The following is a 13,887-nucleotide window of genomic DNA, read 5'->3' as shown; positions in this document are numbered from 1 at the left end:
CTAGAAAGGCAAACTTCGTGTATTTATAGACAAGGAAGTTTGGACACCAAGGAATTTCCAAAACCGAAAATATTCTCAAGATATTTATTAAAGCACAAATTCTGTTTCCATAATTCCTGGAAATGCTCTGTCCAAAAATAACGATCGAAATCTCTCGGAAAATCTAATTAGTAAATGCACATTACTAATTCTGTAATTTCCCTACGAAATGAAATTAATAACCTTAATTAAAAGATTCTTAACTTACTTATGTTTTGATCCTGGGATTTTCTTCCCTTAGACGTTAAGGAATATCTTTGAACAATTATAGAAATAAACATTCAAAGCACGTGTTCAAAGTTTGTCGACATCTTTACTTTGTAAGTTCTCTTTCACACTTACAACCTTGAAAACAATTTGCCACACTTCCAAATAAATTTAGAATTGGTTCATCTGACTTTCAAGAACTATGTGATTGATCAAACCAACATTCAATCACAATCATGGGTTTAACGGTTCTATCAAAACAAGTTTTGGTTCTACCTCCATGTGAGTACTACGCATAGTCACACTAGCTTCCCAAAGATTCGGTTGACTAGGTACTAGGATCGGTTCCCCACACATATATGGTATCTAACTTATATGTGTTGCACATGTCCATAGGATCGGTTCCCCTTTCTGCTATAAACCTTGTTGCACCCCATACAAGGATCGGTTCCCCTTGATGTACTGCACCCCTTACTAGGATCGGTTCCCTTTACCTTACAAGGATCGGTTCTCTTTCCCTTACTAGGATCAGTTTCCTTTCCCCAAGGTCAGATATAATCTGATCATACCACAGGTGATTACTTAAGATTGGTTTTACAAATAAAAGTTATACCAATACATAAGTCAGGACTTTGTGAATAGTTCTACTAAGAACACAACAAGTTGTGAGCGGTTATAATCTATCACACATATTGGTTGTTCATAAGATATGCAATGAATAACAAAACCAATAACTCATGGCAATTTCCTTTTCGGTTCACAAACAAGTTTATGAACTTACTTCCTTAGAACACATGTAAACATTGTTCCCTAGGATGAAATCCTCACCTCAGCATTCAAATGATTATGGCGATGTCTTATCTACAAAGTTTAATGGTTAAGCAATAAACCTCGTATTGTATTCCTTAATATTATGTCTATTTAGAGTTCATATATGCTTCGCAGTTATGTTTTCAATATGCACGACTTGAAAGATATGTAAGGGAATGAAACGGTTCAAGTCAAATATCACTAACCTCAAGTGGAAGGATGATTGTTGTCGTTGTAGCTTCTTGCTTCTTCACATCTTCAAGACTTCTCAATACTTGTAATGTCTCATATCCTAATACTTTCAAGCTAACCTATAAGAAGTTTAACTCTAGTACATAATCAAGCGACTCTTAACATGAGTTTTGATTCACTAAAATATGACAACCAAACTTGACATACCAACGCTTGGTGAGTTCAACCGAGCAATGCTCTAACACGTCTTATGATAAATCAAGGTACACGGGAACCAATTGATAATCCAGACTTATATTCCCGAAGAACAACCTAGAAATATCAATCACCTCACAATAACTTAACTATATGGTAGTAGAACAAGTTATTGTGGAATCACAAAGAATGAGACAGAGAGCTTTGTGATTACTTTTTATATCTTACCTATCGGAGATCAATCTCGAGCAAATATTAGAGAAGATAGTACTCAATATGATAGAAGAAGTAAGATCAGAATACAAAACTACAGAGAAAATAGTTGGATCTGGCTTCAGAATCCCAATGAAGTCTTTAAGTCGTTAACCTGCAGGATTATGGAATAAACCTAAGGTTAAAGGAGAATCGACTCTAGTCGCAACTACTATCACACAATAGGTGTGAGGATTAGGTTTCCCAGTTACTAGAGTTATCCCTTATATAGTTTTCAAACCATGGTTTGCTTATTAGTTTGCTTAGAAACAAAGCATTCATTATTCACCGTTAGATGAAATCCTGATTTAAGATGCAAGCTAAGTTTTGCTTGAAACCAAAGCAATATCTCTCCACCGTTTGATGGACTTAGCTTCTCACACAAAAATGAAAAATATTTCATTTAGATATGGGTAATGTAACACCCCGGTTACATACTCCCTCCGTTTCTTTTTAATAGGCTGGTTTCTATAAATAAATGTTTCAAAAAAAATAGGCTGGTTTCCTAATTGGGAAATTCAAATGTTATTTTAATTTTCTGGACCACTTTTCTCTTAACTTCTTTTGATGACAAGTGTCATATGGACCATCTCACTTTACTTCTTTTGCTGACATGTATCATGGGGACCATTTCACTTCACTTCTTTTATTGACAAGTGTCATGAGAACCACTTTCAATGATGAGTTCTCTTAATTTCCTTAAATTTCTCTAAAAATAAAATTGGTCTATTAAAAAGAAACGGAGGGAGTATATGTTAGTGATTACGCTTCCCTTAGAAGAAACTGACAACACATATAATTTACTAGGAAATGATCCGTGCCGTAACGGCACGGGCTATTTCACACGGATTTAAGCTGGGGCAGTAGATATTGTGTAAGAGTGGCTTCTTGTGTCAAAGTAAATTCCGTGTTGTCTATCTAGTACATGTAATTATATGATCAATGGCGAAGATTGAATTGTATCCATGAAATCTCGTTATAATCATGTTAATCTACCAACAACAAAATGTGTTTTTTGATTGTTTCAGCAGCGTACCCATTTTTGAAACTAATGCAAAACTCTGTCCACCTTCCCTTTTTTATTTTTTACATAGGCACCGCACTAACATACGTGGATTTGCATCATCTGTATGTTCTCGGCATCGTCCATCTGTTCTTATTTTCTCAGTTCCTAACCTAATATGAATTCTAATGGTAGGATACATATATCAAACGAATACATAAATATAAGGACACAGTTTAAACGTCCATAAAAAGCATACACAGAAAGCACACATCATCTGAGGAATGCTTTAGTAACAACATAAATCTTGTCCTCCTAGTCATGCGCATATGTTGGTAACTGAACCCGGAACACAATCTGACGAAGCAAGATCTTGTAAAGAACGTCGTGCACATGTTGAACTCCCTACAACTGTTCCCATTTAAAGGCAGCACCAATACAGTATTTGTCAGTTTCAAATTTAAACATTTATATGTTGACAATTAATAAGTTCACCCATGACAACAAAATACACACCTCTTTTATGCGCATCAAGGAATATGTTGTACTACCCACTAATTCATCCGCTGCAAATCCTTCTACCAGAAATACTGTTGTTCCTGTCCCATCGGACACATTCATTGAATTCAATTCTGAGAAGTGAGTAATCTGCGCCAGAATAGTTAATGGATACCCTTGCTGTAATGTAATGACACATTCATTTTCAGACTCTTTATGTATTTGGTACTGGCTTCAGCGTGTCTTGATTGCAACAATTCTGCTGCAGTTGCAACAACTCCCTGTATAAAGATATCAAAAACTGGTTCACCCTTGTTCCCGGATATCTATAGCAATGCTTTAAAATACTTAAATGAAATTAGTACAAAAATATCACATGAAGTAATATGAAACCCAATGAAGATCAAAGGTATAAGACCTAAATGTATAAAGTGAAGTTGTATGAATAGAAGTATTTAGGGAAATTACCAATCTCACATTCTTACTTGAGAATCTGAGCTATAAATTGCTTGTGTTTCCTTGGTGGCAATTTTGCTCGATACAAAAGCATGTTAGCATATGGGTTACTGCAACAAAAGCAAAAGAAACAAAAACTTAACAAATACAATTTTATATTGACATAAAAGTTTCTGCATTTCGATGCCATAAAGAAGAGAAAACAGAAAGAAGAAAAAAGAAAAAAAACAATGGCTAACTATCTACTTGTAAAAACATGAAAATTGGAGACCTATTCTCAATATGGATGGTAATCTATTTTTGAGTCTTGCGCCACATCCTATGAACTCAATTGATATTTATGTTATTTGTTTGAATTTCTAAATGCAGAGCATACATCATGATGGTTTAGGACATCATCCACTCAACATTTCTTGAACAAAACTATGAACTCGCACTTTAAGAGACCGTCAAGTTACTTCTGATTGAAATGTTAAGAAAAATTATTGCAAAGAAAACTACATGGACAACAATTAATATTCCGGAAAGCCCTTTACCCAACCTAATAAACGGGTCGTTTCTACAGAACTTATGATTTTGCAAATTTGCATGCCCGCCTCACTGCAAAAGCATCCATACTAGCTACCTATTCGCAAATACCAACTTGAGGTAAGGTAAGTGGCAGAAAGAGGTGGAATACAAAAAATTGCATTTGGCTGAATCCATTATTTTGCAAGACACAGCCACCATGAATCTTAACCAACACCATGACACAAAAAGGAGTTATAAGTTATGCATCATAGGAAATACAAAAATCTAAAGAATCAATTTGAAATCAGAAAACGAAAGAACTTAATAGCATGAGTTAGGATTGGCACTTACTCATTTCTCATCTACTCAATGGCCTGAATTGATGCTTAGTTCCAAGTTTGGATACCTAAAATCAACATGGCATAAACATAAAAATGAATGATTTAGAACCTGAAAATGTTAGAAATCAAAATTCTCAAAAAAGAATATAATAAAGATACAAATTTACTTGCATCACTAAACTGGGGATCTCAAATTTCAACCGAAATGCTATAAGGATTTTGAGATAACAAAGAAAACTTACTTTGAAATTTGGGTGTAAGCCCAAAAGTGTTGATAACCACAGCCTGAGGTGGAAATGGTGGAGTAGCCCAAAAAGGTGTTTTATTAGCAAATTATTTTCTAGGGTCGGAACTTCTTGCTTCTTTCATTTTTAGTAGCTACCAAAATTAGGTGAACCAAATTTTAACAGAAATAGTGGAGTAGCCTAAAGCTTGAAAACAAAAATGAACTAAAAGTTTAACAGAATAAGGTGAACCAAACATTAGTTCGGAAACCAAAATTAGATAGGGATTTTGTTTTTTAAGCATTTACACAAACAGATGATGTTCACCAAACTTTTTTTTGACACGGAGAAAAATCAATGATGTTCACAAACTTAATCCTTCATTAAGAAGCATAGACCTACATACTAATACGAAGTTGAGTAATGGCCTAAAATGAAAAAAAGGATTGAAATGGTAAAAATAATGTATTGATGGTAAGGCAGTACGATGTTGTTTTATTTATCAGAAGCAGTATGATGTAATTAAATACTATTAGTGGATTCAGTTGCTTGTGTATTACCAATAAGCAAGCTGGAATCTTCTGAAGAAATTGGTCCTTCCCCAAATGCGTAATCTTTGCGAAGAAACTGTGGAATCAAATTAGGCAAAATTTCGAGTTAGAGAAAAAAAAGAAAGAATCATCCTACAATCTTACATCTTCAATCTAACAAATCACCGATAAAATAGAGAAGATGGGGCTTCTTATGGGTTTGATAGAGTTTGGTTTTGAATTGATCAAATCTTGGTTTAAATCAACCTGTAATTGATCAAATCCGTTCTATTACTTTTTCAATTACTTTTTGATGGGCTATTTTAAAAGTCTTCAAATTTGCATGACCGGAAATCACCCAGCCACATGGTAATAGCAATTGAAAAAGTAGGATCCATCATAATTTGTATGAAGGAAATAATGATTGAAAGAAAATGTAATAAAAGAGATAAAACTCACATGTTCAACCTGAAGAACGGATGTTGTTCTCGAATTGGATTAGACATTTTATAGAGAAGACCCGCTTAATGATGGGAGGAGCGTTTCAGTTTTGTAACGTCCCCAAATATTGAATTGGAATGGTAAAATCCTACGTTGTTGAAGAGAAAATCTAAAGCTGCTAAAGGTTTTTGAGCCGTTTAGAGGGGTTATTAATGAGAGGTGAGAAGAATCAATCAAGAGAAAGCTGATGAGAGGGGTTATTAATGGCCTGTGTAGTTACATAATCAAACGTGCAATTAAGATGGAGATATAATAACCGAGACGTGAGACACCAAGTAAGGATATCCATTGGATTAACCACATCAATAGGAGGAAAGGGAAGATCATGGCGGCTAGTTGGAAAAGCCAATGTATCTTAGCCGTCCCATGACACAGAATACACTCCTGTTGTATAAGCATAGAGGTTACTATAATTAATATGAGAAAAATTGGCTTAGTTGAATAAAAATAAGAAACCTAGTGTTTATTCGGTGGAAGAGAAGAAAAAAAAAAACAGAAGGAAAAAGGATGAAGGAGACCTTAAGTCTAAAGAAAGTTTATTCTTTCTTTATCATTTACTATTGATAGTATTAAGTTTCAATTGTTTAGGTTAAGAGTTGAATTTTTAAAGTAAATTTTGAGTTAGGATTTTTCTGTCACCTAAAAAATGAGTGATGTTTGTACCATAAAAGAGGATCCAACCATTAGATCGTTATGAATTTTGGATCATGGAAAAATATCAGGACAAACGGTATTGGAGTCGGCATAGAAAAACTTGTAGTTCAGAGAACTTTGCTGCAGAATTTATGAATCCGGACAGTTATGAATACCCAAATTTATATAGTTATAATACTTATAATTAGCTGAAATTTTTATATGAATAACCAAATTAGGTCAAGAATGTTCTGTACAAATTTCAAGTAAAACCGGGTTTCGTAAGTATCTCAACCAACAAAATTTTTGTAATTAGCCTGTAAAATTTCAGATAGGTTGAGCGAATAAAACATATCATAATTTAATATTCAACCGTTAGTGTTGTTTGAAACTCGTATATAATGTCATTCGGATTCTTACAATTATGTGGTAACAATTTAGTTATGATCAGATCAGTATACATGGTGTATTTGATAGTTCCAGCAGAGTTGCACATATGTGCTTGCAATGTATATCCTGATTTTAGCAACACTTCAGTTTCGGGGTGTGCAACGGATATAGACGTTGCGCCCTGGGCAACGTTATATTTTTGCGCACCACGAAACACGTTGCACTAAATATTACTCCCTCCGTTCCATTTTATTTGTTTTTTTAGGATTTTTTTTTGTGTTCCAAATTAGATGATAGTTTTAGTATTTTTTTTCCCAATTTTCACTAATCTACCCTTGCTTTGGAATCACATGAAAGAATTAATTCTCATGGTAATCAACACAAAAACAATTACTCTAACTTTTAAATATACCCCATGGAGGATATATACTCAATCTTTTACATCTCAAGTTCATTAATATGGGATTGATAACTTTCCCTATATTCTAGAAACACAAAACTAGGTTATTTAATTTTTGAGTAAGAATTAATATGGGTATTACTGGAAAAATTTTACTCACTCTGATATTTCTTAACATCCATGAAAAACTCTACAACGTCAAGTAAATCGGAACGGATGGGAAAGAAAGAAAAAGAAAAAGAAAGGTAGGACACGGTTGCCATTGTTAAACTAGTTTCAGGGTTAAATTGTCTATCTAAATCGTATTATCTCCCTTTTATTTTCATTTTCATTTTCATTTTTATTATTTTTATTTTTATTCTCCTCTCTCAGGCCTCGGGTTCTCCCCCCATTTTTTTCTCTCTTCTAAACCTAAGAGGTATCTCCAATTCAAACCAATCTCGTTTTTCTCCAACTCTAAACCCTAGATTTCTACTACAGGTATAATCATCTCTCACTATCTAAGTTCTTACTGTTTGTGTTCTCTTACTATCAAATCTAGGGTTTTATAAGTATGGTTTTTTTTTTTCCTGATTTCGTGGTTTTCGTTTGTTTGCTTAGTTTATTTGGGGGTTTTTATTTGGTGAACTATTTTCTTTGATTTCTTGTCTGGGATTGTTAGATGAGATAATTTAAATCTGGGTTTGTGTTTGATGTTATGTATTGGAGTTAATTGGTTTTTTGTTTCTCTTTTTCTTTCTTTTTTTCTATCTCTGGATCTGTATGATGAGTAAGATGTACTAGAATCTTCTGTAATTTGTAGTGATTGATTTCATTTTTTTTCAATTTGGTAGAATCTGGATCTTCCATTGAGTTTTTTGAACCTATTTTAAGTTTCTTCTCTGAACTTTTGTTGCTGAAATCAGAATTTTGAAGTGAAATACTCAGAAAAGCTTTGGAGTTTTCTCTTTTGAAATTTCAAATCGAATTTATCATCATACATCTAATGTTTATATTTTCCGTGATTGAGCTCAGTTTAGTTAGGAATTACATCTTTGATTCAGTCAATTTCAAAGTTAAGCATTAAACATTTAATTAGTATTCGCTTCAATTTGAGTTCCACTGGATTATTTTGCTAAATCTGAATTTAATCTGAAGTTTTCAGATTCAGAATTAGTTTTCTTCTTTGATTCTCCCTCTTTTATCAGATCTACTGAACTTCTTTGGTCATCACTGTTTCAATATCTCATTAACTCAATTGTTCGAGCTTGTTATTTACAGTTCTGAAGAGGATATTTGGACCGAGATAGCAAAATATTTAGACGGAACAGCTATAGTGATGCTTGGATCATCTTGTCATTGGTTTCATAATGTAATCTTGGAAGAAAACAGTGTTTGGAAATTTGCTTGTTTACGTGATCTTCAAATTCCTCCGTTTCGCCAACAAGTCTTCTTCCAATGGATCCACCTCTACGTATCAGCATTTGGTAAATTTGATTCAATCCCTTACTTGTGTGTATGTAAATTATTCGATGTATCCTCCTAGAGAGGGTAAAAGTTCGCTTCTACCGACCTTCGCTGTTCTGGTTTAGTCTATTTCAGATGGGAGTCATTCTTATCTGTTTAGGCAACAAGACAAGCACATTGATTAACTTGAGTTACTAGCAGATTACATTTTAGCAAGGTAAAATTTTTAAAATTAATTGAAGTTGTCAAGCGGCAAAGTTTGTGATAACACATGGTTTAGCTTATTACAAGCAGATGTTAGAGCAGAACAAGAAATATATTCAAGAGCTTGGATTTAACCAGAATTTTTTTCTCCAGTGATGAACTAATTAATCTGTTATGGTACACAGTCAGTGGTGTATGGCTGTTTTTTTAACCTCTGGCCGAGAAAGTTGCTATCTTAACTACTTATGATCATTTCCATATTCACGCGAATATTAACTCTGATATGCTAATAGTTAAGAACACTGGTATTTTAAACTGAAAACCTTTAATGTCAATATTGCAATTTTAGTAGGCATCGCGTGATTGTGTAGTTAAAGCTCTTGTAAGTTGTAACTGCTCCCTAATTTTTTGTATGTCAGGGGGCTCATCCGCAAGGTCCTGTGGTCTCAGCATCTCCTGTTGCATGCGAGGCCACGGTATTTAGTTCGTCTTTTGCTTGCTTCACACAGTTTTTTTTTTGAGGGATGATTGATGGATATTTATTATTTACAGTTCTTTCTGGATTGTTAGAGCAACTGAACCTTATTGTTGATAACTGTAATATAGGTGGCTACTCTTCTGAGTGTAACCACACCTGCGAAGTCATAGTTTAGTGGCATTTTCCTTCTTATGTTCTTCATATTATATCTAGAATTCGATGTTACCTGAGTTGACGTGGAATCTTTTCTTTTGCCTTCCCTCTTCTGTTCTCATGTTCATTTGGATCAAATTTTTTTTTTGAATTTTTGAGTAATGTTAACAGGTGAGGATGATAAAATATCTAATCCCAAGTCTGGCGAAGAGGGTGCAACCGTTGTGGGAACTCCAGTAGGAACTCTACCTTCAGCTATTGTAACTTCAAAGACCATAACTACTACTTTCCCTCCTGCATCAGGTGCGGAGGTGTCAAAGCATGAGGGAGTGCCTTCTAATCTCTGGGTGAAGGTACAATTTCACAAATCATTATTTGCTCATGCCTGTTGGTGATGCTATATGTTCTTCAAGTTCTGCTCATTGGTCATACTCAGTAGTCTCGCTTGTAAATCAGCATAGTTGTATCTAGGTTGAGAAACATATTAGCATGCTGGTGGAGGATTCACCTTATGCATAGTATCCTAAGTCTTCGTAGTTATGTGTGGGATCTACCAAATCCCCACATCGACTTTTGGATTGCAAACCACTTTTGATATGAAGGATTTTTAATTTTATTAGTCTAATCTTTCTTCAGTTTTGGGTTGAATAGGAAAGTAGTTTTCATTGGGTAGTTTTCTTATCTCTTGCATGGTCCATTGTTTCTTCAGAGCGAACGGGAGATAAAACGCGATAGAAGGAAACCGTCTAACAGAGAATCAGCTCGAAGGTTAAGGTTGAGGAAGCAGGTACTTGGATATTCTGATGTTCTTTTTAAATTATGCTTACATGGGCAATCGTTGGATCTGTTTCATCGAACTTTCTTCCTCTGTTTTTCTAAGGCTGAGCCTGAAGAACTGGCAACGAAAGTTGAAGTGTTGTATGTTGAGAACATGTATCTTAAATCTAAAATCAGTCAGTTAGCAGAGAAACCGGAGAACCTAAAGCACCAACAGAATTTTTTCAACTACATCAGCATCAGGCTTCAAACAGCAGTTTCAGCACTTGTTCGACCAACAATGACTAAAGAAACTATTAAGGTCCCACAAGTTACAGAACCTCTTACATACACAGGTGAGTTCCTTCTTGCCGATAGGGTATGTTTTTTGTATAGTTGATTTCATTGCACTCATATTCATTAGAAGGTTTCACGGGATTGACTGGTGTTGATTTGGGGATGTTCTTGAACTGGAAATAGGTGGTTGTATCAACAAAAAGCCCAAAATCAGACAAGCAATGTGTCTGGGAAGCATTAGCTGATACTAGCTCTTATTTCATTATGTAAGAGACGGATCCAGAAAAGTGACTTACTCGTGGAACACAAATTACCTTGTACCTAAGGGTATTTACAATCTTCCTCGTATACATAATTGAAGATTCTGGGTCTTTACAAACAGGCAGTCAAATTTTGGTAATTCTATTTTTGCAGGAGGATGACAAGTATGAATTTGCAGAGCCAACAAGAATCCAAGGCCTGGTGAAGAACTACTCGCAATTCGTCTCATTCCCCATTTACACATGGCAAGAGAAGTCGAGGACTGTTGAGGTGAGGGTTCCTTTGTTTCTTACAGAAACTATCTTTTGTTTGTTGAAGATAGAAGTGTATAACTAAGATAATAATTCTTAAACGCCAATTGCATCTTTTTATGGTTCTATTATGGAATTTATTTACAGGTACTGGAGGAAGAAGAGCCAAAAGAGGGTGAGGAATCAAAACCAGAGGTAATGGTATTAATATTTTTAAATTAATGCATGGTGTATATTCTCTGTTTGAACAGAATATTGAGGCTATCAATCTTGTTTCAGGATGAAAAGAAGAAGAAGACGAAGACCGTAACTGAAAAATATTTTGACCGGGATTTAGCAAATGAAACAAAACCAATTTGGGTAAGTTCACTACTGATCACTCTGGTCAGTAAATAGTTACTGTTATAGTTCTCATTTTGTTTATTATACTCATTTTGTTATAATGCATTGTTAGGTTGCTTGCACCAATCATAACTTCTGCAAAAAATAAGTTGATAAATGCACATTCTTTCCATGTCCTTTCCCATGTAACACTGTTTTTGTGATGACAGTTTCGCATATATAGTAATCTGTATGTGATTCTGATTATGATCATATAATGACTTTCAGTGAGAATCATCTATATTCATGTTCGCGTAGCCATAAGTGGTACTAGAGCATGTAACTTGTAGATCAGAGAACTCTGATTATAAATGTTGTTTTTTTTGTTAATCTTAGTATCACAACGTTGTCATGGACTTGTATAAATAAGTTCTAGTGTATGCTACGTTCTTGCTAAGGTTCAGTTATACTTTATCAAGCTCTGCACTAAAACTGGATCATATTTTGGTTCTAAAAGTAACATATAAATGACCTATCGGTTATACACCTTCCATCTATATATATATTATTCAGTTCCCGGTTCTTTAAAGGGACATGATGATGTTTATTAATTTTGTTCACTAAGTATAGTGACCCAAGTTTGGTAAGATCTGTGTTCAATACCCCAAGAGAACATTCCGATTCCAGCAACCAATATGGTTGATGACCCACCTGTTGCTCCTACAGGTAATATCAAATGCGCATCCATCTTTGCGTTTCAGTTTGTCCATGGATGGCTATTGGAGTGAAATGGTTATTTCTGTATGACACTGAATAAAGCACTAGCTTCTTGTAATTGTAGCTCGCCACTGCCCAACCTTCTGCAAGCGTGAAATTTCCCACTTAGCCCCTGCTTGGATGCAACTGCTAAGGAGTTTGTATCGGTTCAAGGAAATGTGCCTGCGCAAAGCTCAACGGTTCTGAATTCCCACATGTAGCCAAAGATAATGGCAGGTAAAACAGTTCCACTTTCTCCACGCACCTGTAAATTTCCATATGTTTGACATGGATATGGCATGGGATATTAAACTCAGAAAAGACTTCTTAAAATGTAACAGAAGGTTAGGGTTTTCATAGTTTCAAATTCAGAAACTTATGTTTACAACATTTGGGATTTTGCACAAGTTGTTTAATAGTGTATGGGTTTATGGTTCATCTATCTAGCCACTCTGTTGATGTATGAATCGTCCTTGATGGATTGTGATGATCAATAATTCAGGAGCAGAAATCTGCCGGAATTTGTGCCGTCGGAAACTTCTTTTTACCTGAAAATTATTTTGCAACGTATATAAATGTGGAAATTACATGTTGCGCAAATGGGACCCACTAAAGTGTTATCCTATTCGTGATAAACGTTGCACAAATAAGAAAATATACCGTTGCACCAACAATTTGCAACGTTTATAAGGGTTGTATGAATTAATATTTGCAACGGATAAGCAGCGTCCACACCAGTGCGCAACGCCGTGTTTCGAACGTTATAGCACAAATTATGCGCAACGTTTATAAACGCCACAAATTGGCTGTTTTGGTGTAGTAAATTATTGAATTGACCTAGTATGTGGTTAAAGTTTGAATTGAGTTGTGTGTATGAGTTTGAAGCTTACTATGTGCTGAATTTTAATATGATTTAAATGGTCTTGTATGTGTTGGAGTATTGTTAAGGTATAAATCATTATTTGGCGGTTCATTATACTTGGATACTAATTTTTGTTTATCTACTTGCCAAGAGGTCAGGTCCGCAAAGCTATTAGTCTTGTGAGAACCGGTGAAAAATAGACGTGTAAGTTGATATGTGTGTGTTGAAATTTATTTGTTGAGATCAGGTATCAAAATAGTTACCGCGCTTATGAGTACCGGTGTGGCTACAATAGCTTTCATGCTTATGAGCGTGCACCTGATAAGGGGTTGTCATTGAGTTTTCCGAGTTCATGGACATCATTATTCAAACAGTGTATGTCACAGTGGGAAGTGGATGAAATTGTTTAATATGTATGTGTGTGTGATTATGATTGGTGAACGACTCATGATAAGCGTTATACTATTTGATTATGAAACTTAAACTCCTGGTCTTCCTATTGTCATAGTTAAGATGTTTATTATCACTTGATACTTTTGTTGCTTATATGCTTATCAGTGTATATGATGTATTAAGAGAGAACTTGCGATTCAAGGCTCTGACCTTATATTGATTTTTCCCTTTCAGGTAGTCGAATAAATAAGTGGGTTAGTCGTGGGGTTTTCTTGATTTCCGCTGTGGTATTTGAGAAGAAGTGAAATATCTTCCTTGATGTATTTTTATGTTGAATTTGTTTTCCCTTAATCTCAACAAGGTTATCACACTGTTATTTACTTCAACAGTTTGATTATTTTAATTTTGGATTACAACCATTTAAGTGTTTTAATTTGAATATCAATTATCTATATAGTAATGTTTATTAGATTTTCTTTAGTAGTTATAATTTATTATTATTTTAAAAAGAAAAATATGGACCTACGA

The 13,887-nt window shown here is 34.6% G+C and overlaps 1 protein-coding gene and 1 long non-coding RNA gene across 7 annotated transcripts; one reads left to right on the top strand and one right to left on the bottom strand.

Moving 5' to 3' along the window:
* Nucleotides 1-2,647: 2,647 nt before the first annotated feature.
* On the bottom strand, nt 2,648-6,137 carry LOC113348155. Of its 2 annotated transcripts, XR_003359513.1 has the most exons (7): nt 5,717-6,123; nt 5,288-5,354; nt 4,746-4,788; nt 4,514-4,568; nt 3,665-3,762; nt 3,215-3,477; nt 2,648-3,109 (listed from the first exon to the last, which is right to left on the bottom strand). It is a non-coding gene; the product is annotated as an uncharacterized LOC113348155 (long non-coding RNA). The 2 variants fall into 2 exon arrangements; XR_003359512.1 differs by having other exon boundaries at nt 4,746-5,354; nt 5,717-6,137.
* A 1,396-nt stretch (nt 6,138-7,533) lies between these two features.
* Nucleotides 7,534-13,171, top strand: LOC113353618 (transcriptional activator TAF-1-like). Of its 5 annotated transcripts, none has more exons than XM_026597156.1 (12): nt 7,534-7,661; nt 8,442-8,647; nt 9,251-9,307; nt 9,634-9,815; nt 10,172-10,249; nt 10,343-10,574; nt 10,699-10,842; nt 10,930-11,046; nt 11,175-11,222; nt 11,307-11,387; nt 12,075-12,341; nt 13,118-13,171. In XM_026597156.1, the coding sequence occupies exons 2-7, from the start codon at nt 8,500-8,502 to the stop codon at nt 10,758-10,760; spliced, it is 759 nt and encodes a 252-aa protein (XP_026452941.1). In that variant the 5' UTR covers nt 7,534-7,661; nt 8,442-8,499; the 3' UTR covers nt 10,761-10,842; nt 10,930-11,046; nt 11,175-11,222; nt 11,307-11,387; nt 12,075-12,341; nt 13,118-13,171. The 5 variants fall into 5 exon arrangements, with proteins under 5 accessions (XP_026452941.1, XP_026452940.1, XP_026452942.1 ...); XM_026597155.1 differs by lacking the exon at nt 13,118-13,171 and adding an exon at nt 12,607-12,879; XM_026597157.1 differs by lacking the exon at nt 13,118-13,171 and having other exon boundaries at nt 12,190-12,641.
* The last annotated feature ends 716 nt before the right edge of the window (nt 13,172-13,887 follow it).

Source organism: Papaver somniferum, chromosome 2 (genome assembly GCF_003573695.1).
Source record: "Papaver somniferum cultivar HN1 chromosome 2, ASM357369v1, whole genome shotgun sequence".
NCBI lineage: Eukaryota > Viridiplantae > Streptophyta > Magnoliopsida > Ranunculales > Papaveraceae > Papaver > Papaver somniferum.
This window is presented reverse-complemented; position numbering and strand designations above follow the sequence as displayed.

What these genes read in the sequence shown, in the direction of transcription:
- LOC113353618 (XM_026597156.1), top strand. Translation starts at nt 8,500, where the DNA reads ATGCTTGGATCATCTTGTCATTGGTTTCATAATGTAATCTTGGAAGAA. An exon ending in GGTTAAGGTTGAGGAAGCAG is followed by an intron (nt 10,250 to 10,342) that starts GTACTTGGATAT and finishes TGTTTTTCTAAG; the next exon opens with GCTGAGCCTGAAGAACTGGC. An exon ending in AGAACCTCTTACATACACAG is followed by an intron (nt 10,575 to 10,698) that starts GTGAGTTCCTTC and finishes AACTGGAAATAG; the next exon opens with GTGGTTGTATCAACAAAAAG.